The 9,705-nt window shown below is 45.7% G+C and overlaps 1 protein-coding gene across 1 annotated transcript; it reads right to left on the minus strand.

The window, feature by feature from the left end:
• Positions 1-1,263: 1,263 nt before the first annotated feature.
• On the minus strand, positions 1,264-7,878 carry CST7 (cystatin F). The gene is made up of 4 exons (XM_080342594.1): positions 7,467-7,878; positions 2,276-2,448; positions 1,862-1,978; positions 1,264-1,388 (listed from the first exon to the last, which is right to left on the minus strand). Exons 1-4 carry the CDS (start codon positions 7,540-7,542, stop codon positions 1,311-1,313), a joined length of 444 nt encoding a protein of 147 aa, XP_080198720.1. The 5' UTR covers positions 7,543-7,878; the 3' UTR covers positions 1,264-1,310.
• Positions 7,879-9,705: the final 1,827 nt, after the last annotated feature.

A 9,705-nucleotide genomic window follows, 5' to 3' on the forward strand; every position in this document is an offset into this window, starting at 1 on the left:
AGTGGATGCTTAATTTGAACTGCTGCTGGGCAAGCTGCTCGTCAGAAGTGATGTTTCTGAAGCAGAACTTGAGACTTGCCCAGCCTGCAAAGGTTTGCATTGGGATTACTTGGAGTGGAGACCTCAGCTATGCTGTTAATAGAACCACCTGTCTAAAGATCCCTGTACCTTGGCTTGGAGCCTTTCACTGGCCTTTCTTGACTGAATGGTTGTTATAAAGGCTGAAAGTGCAGGAGTTGCAATATTGCTGCAGAAAGGCAACAACTATCAGAAGAAAAGGAGTGTTTGTGGAAATAAAGTGCTAGGTCAGGGTCCTATCCATTTAAAAGTGCTGGTCTGTGTATAACTAAACATTGCTGTTTTAAGAGAGCAGTTACCCAGATCTTTCCAAATAAGAGCCTTAGCCCAATGTAAGCAATAATCTAGCCATGTACGAAGAGTGAAGGCTGAAAGAATGGTAGATGCCCACCTAGAGCAGACCATCATTCTGCTAAACTTGGGCATAAGCTGTGGTCAGACAGAAATTAAATGTCTTAAATTAACTGGAATGACACTACATTGTTTAACCTCAGCAAAAATATGCTTTGGGAATATGATTGGATTTGTCTTGACATTTGCCATGATACTGTTTCATAGTATGGATTAGCTTTTGATTAAAGTAGAAGCACTAGTTAGCGTGTGTAATTTCTGGCCTGTGTGTTTTAAGACAACCTTATCTATACTCTTTTTTTGAAGAAAGAACAAATCTACCTCACACATTGCTGGCATATATGTCTAAACTTTTCTCTAGCACCGGAGACTCTTTAAGACTGTTTGTTTGTTTGTTTGTTTGCCCCCCTGGGAGTGTGTATGTATCACCAGGCAAAATATCTCATTGTTATAAACCTTTCCTCAGTGTTGTTGTCACATGTGCTGTGGTTTAGACTTGCTAACATCATAGCTGCATGAAGATTCATCACAGAATAAAGAAAGTCCAACAGAGCTTCTTAAGTGCTGCTTGGAAACTTCAACCAGAGGATGGATGGTGCCCCACTGAATAAATGACAACACACGCATCTGCATTTTAATTTTAGAAAAACAGATGTACAACTGGACAGCAATATTCAGTCAAGGCAGGTCTTGTCTTTTTCACACAGATTTTGAGCATCTTTCTCAGGGAGAAAAATAAGCATGTGCTTTGCAAGAAAAGCTCTGTGGTGATTCTGTACGTCTGTTTCCCACTTCAGTTTTGGCCTCAACAGTCCAGGCAAGGAAATACTCGTGGTGGTGATAGATCCCCTGTAAGTCAGGCTTTCATGTGGGGAGGTGAGTCAGCGACAGAGAGCAACAGGGACATGTGCTTTATGTAACCAAGGTGTTATCCAGACCTCAAAATAGCATCTCAGCGTCTGCAAATAAAAGGGATATTGGTGAAAAAGTTCAGGTGGCTGCTGGTTGGTCTCAGCCTTATGGGCCATGATGGGACAGAACGCCATATTTTTGTCTTCACCCTTTATCCTGTGAAAAGTACTGCTTGCTAAGTAATCATACTTTAGTGGGAAAGCCTCTGTTAGGATTTCCCCCACCCAGGAAATCTCTCTACTTAGCACATACTCTATTTTGCATTATTTCACTCACTAATCCAGGAAAATGGGCGAGATGGCTCTGTCTGGTTCCACTCTTTGCCGACAGAAGCTGGCCCTGGGTGCGTGAGAGGTACCACACTGCTTATACTGGTCACCCTGCCTCAGCTAGCTCTGCACAGAGGAGGTCTGTAGATCTGAGAGGACATGACAGAGCTGGTCTGAAGGTGACTGTACAGCTAGAGATGGCCAAGAATCACCTGCAGTTACTGGGTACCCCAAAGGAATTGGACACATACCTGTTGCAGGTTTTTTTTCCTCTGGAAGTTACAACTGTCCAGGCCAGAGTGTTTCCTCTTCTCACACACCGTGCGTCCAATTTTCACATGGAGCATGTATTTCAGCCCTCTGACAATCTAGAGAAAATAGTTTAATTCTTTAAAGTAAGGGCAGGGAAAAGGGATGGTAGAATTTTGGCTAAGAATTAAGTGCTACATCTGTGAATTGTGTGTGGTGGTGTGGAAGTGTTTTATGTTGAATTACTGGGAGGTGGAGGCCCTCCTGTGAAGCAGTTGAATGGGATAGAGGGACATATGCTGTTTATCTTTAGGCACGCATAGCCGTCCTGAGAAGGATCAGGGCTCTTGCGTGCTCTATAGGAGGGTCAATGGTAAATGGTTTGGAGGACCTGCAGAAGTCTGGGCTCTTCTTACCTGTACCAGGGCTCTGTTTATTTGTGATTCCTTAAACAGAAAGAGGTCGTTGGAACTGTTGTTGTATCTGTAAACCCCAAAGCGAGCTGCCTTGCGGACCCCAGGATTGTTGGTGTTCACTGGGACAGGGGAGCCAGGTGTCATAGTCGAATGAGGTGGCGGTACATACATAGCTGAAACAACAAAAAATGTGAGTGCAAAACACACCAGGTGCCTGAAAGAGTGGGAGTTTTGGCCCTCTGAAACAATGCTAAAACTTCTTACTTGTCCCATGCACTTGTGCTTCAGAAGGGCTCTGCTCATATCCATTATAAAGTAGTTTTCCTTTATGTGTTTGAAATGGTGAAACAATTCTGTGGAATGAAGTGACAGAAAAAGACACTGCTAGAAGTGGTGGCAGAGCTCAAACTGACTTAGAAGAAGCCAGGGTATCATAAGTATTATTTAGAATGTCTCTGGTATGACTCCCAACTTGTAGAAGGCCCAACTTTGAATATAGTTATGAAGCTAGATCCTGTTGTCAGGAGTACAGCATAATTTTGATAACATATCAAACATTGGCTGGCAGAGCCCTGCTGTTCCTAGTTGTCATGCCAAGTTTAACTTGCAGACATAAAAGTCTTTCCCACCCCCCTTTAATCCTTTGATGGCATCATAAAGTTTTTATTTTAGGGAAACTTTGGTGGTGATAAAGGTATGGGGAAAGATACCCTCGCTCTACATATTGACAAAGGAGAGAGTATCCCTGTTTTCCAACTGGGCAGGGAGTGGCCTGGGGCAGAACTTGGACTCCACTGTCCTGGAGAATGGGCTGCTTTAGGTGTTCAAGAGCTGTTGTCCTGATGCAAGTGCCAAGGACCATCTTCTTATCACAGCCATGAAGTGGAGGAACAAGGTATGTAGGAAATGGAGGCTGGGGGGTGGAGAGGGGAACCCCAGAGCTTTCAAGCTTGGGCAATTCTTTCTACATGGTCCTTATTACTATATATTCTTACTTGGTTATATGGCTATGCCTTGCTTGTTTTTTTTCAGTAATTTAAAAGAAGCTCAAAGCTTACAGTTGATGTAATTATTTCCTCCTCTTTTACATTTGCCTTCCCCTCCATTTTCCCCTTTCTGCAATAGAAACAAGAGAAAGAAATCCTCAGCCTGCGCAAGTTGCTGTGCAGCCACTGATGCCAAGACCTGCCAGTGCAGGAGGCGGCCCTTGGAGTTCGTGCTGTGTGTAGGCAGTGAGCCTGTGGTGCATGTACACACAAATGTGTGCACAGAGCTGGTACTAAATTTGCTGTGAAAGTCAAGCTTTTTGTCACCTCCAGGTTTTTTTTTTTCACAGCTAGATCTCTCATAGAGAGATGCATGAAGCATAGACTCTGTTTTTAAGCCAGTTTGTATTGGGGAAACCCAAGCAGAAGAGGGAGGGGCAACCTGATGACCCAGAGTTTATTTAAAAGAAATAAAACCCCAGCATTGCATGCCATCATTGGCATAGAAGGCTGCAATAATTCAGCTCTTGGGTTGCTGACATACGTCCTAGTTACACCATCTCATCCTCCCCCAAGAGGTGATAATGGCTGTACCCCCTTGTAACACAGCTCAGGGATTAAAGTCTTGACCTGCAAAGGAGAGACTCAGTTCCACCTCCTTCCTAAACCCAAGGACAGAATCATAGAATCATTTTGGTTGGAAGAGACCCTTAAGATCATCGAGTCTAACCATAACCTAAATATAGCACTAAATCCTGTCCCTAAGAGGACCTCTAGGAATGGCGACTCAACCACTTCCCTGTGCAGCCTGTTACAATGCCTGCCAACCCTTTCTGTGAAGAAATGTTTCCAATTTGAACCTTCCCTGGTGCAACTTGCAGCCATTTCCTCTTGTCCTGTTGCTTGATACTCAGAGAGGAGACCAACTCCCTCCATGGTACAACCTCCTTTCAGGTAGCTGTAGACAGCAATAGGGTCTGCCCTCAGCCTCCTTTTCTCCAGGCTGAACAGCCCCAGTTCCCTCAGCTGCTCTTCATAAGACTTGTGCTCCAGAACCCTCACTAGCTACATCAGCGTTCTCTGAACTCTCTCCAGCACCTCAATGTCTCTCCTATAGTGAGGGGCCCAAAACTCTACACAGAATTTGAAGTGCAGCCTCACCAGTGCCGAGTACAAGAGGGACAATCCCTAGTCCTGCTGGCCACACTGTTCCTGATACAAGCCAGGATGCTGTTGGCCTTTTTGGCCACCTGGGCACTCATATTCAGACAGTTGTTGATCAACACCCCCAGATCCCTCTCTGCCAGGCAGCTTTCCAGCCATTCTTCCCCGAGCCTGTGGCGCTGCCTGGGGTTGTTGTGACCCAAGTGCAAGGCCTTGCACATGTTGAACATCAAACAATTGGCCTCAGCCCAACGATCCAGGTGGTCAAGATCCCCCTGTAGAGCCTTCCTATCCTCCAGCAGTTCAACACTCCCACCTAACTTGATGTCATCTGCAAAATTGTCCAAATTCAAATCTCTTCCTGGCTGATAGCCAGCTACCTTAATGACCCCCATGTTTTCTTGCAGGTGGGAGCTGAGAGACCCAGACCAGGTGTCTGAGAGGAGCAGATGTTCTGCAAGTGGCTTTGTGTCTGGTGTGGAGATGACAAACTTTCCTGACCCATGTCTCTCATCAGTGCTGGGACTGGGTGTGCAGCCAGTGCTGGGCAACCTGGTTTGTTGGTTTGGTTTTGTTTTTTGTTTTTTTTTTTTACCTAACAACACAGAATCTGCTTCTCTATGGGATGATATTTTCCCACAACAGCAAGGGTAGGATTCAAGAGCCATGGAAACTCATGACCGGGCAGCCTAAGGCTGAAGGTATTTCTCAGGCACCTCATCTTTTCTAGTGCTCAGTGCATGGGTAAGACTTTCTAGAGCATCTGTTTATCCTCTTGTCCTGAAGGGGGACCCCCCTGCCTGGGGGTTAAGGTGATTTAATCCATGGGTGATGCAGGAGGACCATACAGGACTTGCCTATAGTCAGAAAGGAAGCTGGGGGCAGAGCAGGGCCTTGATTTAGGCCTTGCCTATGAGGCCAGCTATCCTTTTCCTCTGGGATGCAGTGCTTTTCCCTGTGCCATCAATACCAACTCAATAGCTTATAGGAATGAGATTTTTCCTGGGCTCACCTAGCAACTGAGTTTGCCAGGCTGAGAACACGTCACTGGCTGGGGTTCTTCTGGCTCATTTCCAGGACCTTGCTGGAATCTATGCTCTTATGCCTGTTGGAAAGCCAGATGTGACAGTGGTGAGAGTGTTGATAGCAGGTACCATCCCTTGTAAGTAGGAGGAGATAACCGCAGTCTTTTTAAATCTTAGCACAAGGTCCCTTTGTGGCTTAATAGCTCTCAACACGTCTTGAGTCACAGTGATGTCTTTTTTAGTCATGGAGTGGCAGGGTGAGCAAGGTTGGCTGAAGTCACACTGTGTGTACAGGAGGAAAACTATGAAACTCAGAGGAAGAGTCTTGAGTGTGAAGTGCCCTTGTTCCTGACTCCAGCTCCTGGTAGATCCAGCAGTATCACAGATGGCAAGGCTTCTGAAATGCAACATCTGAGGTGGGTTCACAGTATTGCAAGCTGGATCATGTGTTGTAGATAGGTAGCAGGCTGGTACTACACTGTGCATTGCAGGCAGATGGTAGGCTAGTATATTTTTGCCTCAACCTTCACCAAGGGGTACTGGGAATTTCACCTCCTTCACCTATTGCAACTCAGTGGTGAGAATTATTCATACCAGACCAAAGTAGGTATAAAATCTAGTGAACTTTAGCCCCCTGTTTTCCTCAAGTGACCCAGATTCCTCAAGGCTAGGATTTGTTTTTCTTGATGTGCTTTGATTCTCATTCAAGGCAGTCATTGCATGGAGCACACACTCATCTGAAATCTCTTTTGCTGTTTGGAATAGTTTTCACCACTGAATTTCCAAACCCCGGGTACTCTCTGGTGTGAGGCATCTGTAGTTGTGATGTTCTTCAACCTTTCCTAACAGCTTCTTCATTAGCTTGGCCCTTAAGGGCCATTACCTTAAAAAGTTGAATGTGTGTAAGGTGATGACCCCACTCCAAGAGCAAAGCAAAATGGTCCAGAGGGTCAGATAACAGTGCAAGGCTCTAGGCAAACCAATACTGGTGAAAACACTTGTAGTCCAGGCCTGGGTGGGAACAGAAGCACTGCATGATCTGGCCAGGTACCTATAACACTCAGAGGCTCCAAGAATGTGATCTCACAACTGGGGAAAAACATCTTTTACTGCTCCACAGGGAGATGCTTATGTCCAGAGAACTTGTATTTCGGACTCCATCCTTGCTTCTGGATTTGGAAATGCCAAGAGAGAGCAGAAAAATCTGTCCTTTCTGTGAGATGGCGTTAAGGTAGACTGTTTTTCTTACTCTGAGTTAACATCATCTTGCAGAGGTGAGTTGAATGTTTTATTAAAAGGCCCCCTCTTCTATTTTCCTCATTAAGGAATAATTTTGGGGCTCTATTCCCGCAGTATGAGAAAACAATCCTGTGGATGCTCTCTCCCAGTCTGGAGCAAAGCTCACAGGCAGATTGTAACAGGTCGCCTTTTTTTTTTTTTTTCATGGGTTGCTTTCAAAATCTCCCCATTACTAGGAGCAAGGCTAAGCTTTATCTGTACATTTAAGATGTGGCAGAGTTCCTGTACGCTTCTGCAACCCCCAAAGGAAACCACAGCCGAAACAAAAAGCTACTGGCTAACCAGACAGGATCCCTGAGTGCATCAGTACTTTCTGTATATGCAAGCCAAAGTAAAACTGAAGGAAAGCTAAAATCTTCAGAAAGAAATCGCTCCTGTCTGCAGCTGCCATTCTAAAGATTTAAGGCCAGCTGCAATCAAGAGAGTTTCCTTGCTCAGTAAAGAAAGAAATTATATAGAGTAATGTTTCATTAAAGTCAGATAATCAGCACTTAAGTTCACATCTGAACATAGCAGTCATATTGTTACCCACAGTCTTTAGATTTAATAATCAAGGTCATGCAGAGTTTAAGCCCTGACAAATAAGTTAAAACCATAAGTTGACTTTAAAATCCTTAGATGATGTCCCTAGATAATGGAAAAGGGCAGTTATCTACTATTACATTAGAAAGCCACACTCATAGGACAAAGAAAGCAGGAATTATTTTCCACTCTTACCATTTGAATTCCTGGTGAAGCCCCAGAGTGCACAACAGTAGAGTGTGGCAAAACTGCAGGTGAAGTTCACTGCCATCTCCAGTACTTCGGAAGAGGAGCCTACCAGTGAAATGAGTGATGGGTGAGACAAGTGACGGTCCTGCTTCCTGCCAGGGGAAGATGTGCCTCTTTGGGTGTTCTTATTGGCTGGAAGGGATTAAAAAAAAAAAAAAAAAAAAAAAAAAAAAAAACCAAACAGCACAACACCCTGAACCTCCCTGAATCATTGCAGCTCTGATGCAGACTTTGTTTTCTGCTGATGACCATGTGCCTTGAAGCCCAGCTGCAAAGCTCTGGCGTGGTGATAACAGCACCAGTCCTGCATCAGACAGGGACTTCATGATCCTTAGGGGTTCTGCAGAAGCATGTGTGGTGTAACACCAGGAAGTGGTGTGTGGGTGAGGAGAGTAACATTTGTGTGCTTTAAGATCCATGGGGAAATTTAGTTCTCAAGAAATGGGCAGTGAGCCCTGGGGATGTAGTTCTTGACCTGTGTATGGGCATCTGTGGGGGAAGAAGCCTGACAGAGAAGATGGGATCAGTGCCATGCTTCCCCTGACATGGAGATGTGGGGTTTGAGTGAGGGAGACAGGGACGTTTTAGGGGTACCTCCCCAAGGGGGCTGTATAGAACAGAGCCAGCAGGAAGAGCCTTTTGTTTTCAGTGGTAGAGAACACTGTGCCCCACATTTATGAAACGTGTTTTGACAATAGGAAAGGGCTGTATTAGACTCAGAGGAAGTGAAGTTTTCTCTAGGTGCTCTCCAGAGAGTAAGAGAAACATGGGGAGATGGGTCATTTGCCACTCTGTAACTTTTTGGCTCTGGGGTTGGATTACCCAGGGTCAGTGCTTGGTTTCCAGACAGGTCCTCTCCAGGCAGTCTTGGCCCATACTGAAGAGCTTGCAAGTCTGGGGCAAGGATGTGTTTGCTAGACCTTGTGGTACACCTAAATAACCAGCTGCCAGACTCAGGAGACTGGGAGATAACCTGAACTCACGCATCACTGAAGGGCTGGAAGCTGTGGACCTCGGTCTGCATATGTGCATTTCTTTCAGGTGAGCAGGAAGGTGGTAGTTGCCTTCCACTTGCCCCAGCAATGAACTGTGTACCTTTCTGAGCAAAGACTGCCTGAAAGTTCTAATGCAGGGCAGTGTGGGTGGTGCATAAGAAGCTGGAAGAAAAAAATTTCAGTGTTTCCTGTAGGAAGGGTTTAGGTAAACCCTCTGTTGAAACATCCCACCAAGACAGAATGGGGCAAGCATGGTGAGTCGCATTTATCATCAGTCTTACTTGCACAGAGCTTGTGAATCAGACTCTAAAGCCTGCAGAAAACATTGAGAGAGAATGAGAGGGACTACAGTGGGGGTTTTTTGCCTCCTTTCCCCCCTTTTTTTGAGCTCGCACAATCCTTCAACTGTGGCACAAATAGAGACTGAATTGGGTATCTTCAGCCCTCCCTTTCTCCTCAAGAACTGTGCTCTACAGTTCTTACCTCACTGAGAGACACTGGGGGAATGTCTTTCTAAGCCTATAGTTAAGTCTTCCAACATACAAGAAAGGGGTCACCAGATCCTGACACATCCTGACTGTTGCAAGAACCTGTTTATCACCCTGCCACATGATGCACCAGAAAGGATTTCAGGCTTCCTGCAGGACCTTCATCCCTCTTTTTTTTCCTAGTGAGCTCACAGCCTTTCGATTTAAGTTGAAAGAGGCCCAGTATGAGGGATTTGGGGAGATCTTTCTAGAGCATAGATTCTTTCCTTGCTTAAAAAAACTGCCTTGGGACACCACTGAGTGGGGACAGACCCCAGGGGCAGTGGACCTGTTTTCAGCCTCATCCAAAATAGCAATGCCTTGGTCTTGCCTAGGAGGTTGCCTGTAGTTTTGATGGACCAGCTCTTGGGCATATGATGGTTGGTGCCCTGGGGCAGAGACGTACATCCTCTGGCTGTCAGGGCACCGGTACCCATGGTCTTATGCAAATCTGGCTTGTGCTGCCTTCTTCCTGTCCTGCTGCGGTAGCATCTGTGCTGCCACAGACTTCATCCTGGGGAGCTCAGGACCTGCTCTAAGACCTTTTCTTTCCTGAAGAGCACTTGTTCACTGTTGACAGGGTTTATTAAGCCAGATACTGACTTCAAGTAGCATGTGTCTCAGTGCCCGAGGTCAGCTGATCGGAGCCGTTTCAGTGGATCC

The sequence above is a fragment of the Nesoenas mayeri genome (assembly GCF_963082525.1).
Source record: "Nesoenas mayeri genome assembly, chromosome: 3".
Taxonomy (NCBI): domain Eukaryota; kingdom Metazoa; phylum Chordata; class Aves; order Columbiformes; family Columbidae; genus Nesoenas; species Nesoenas mayeri.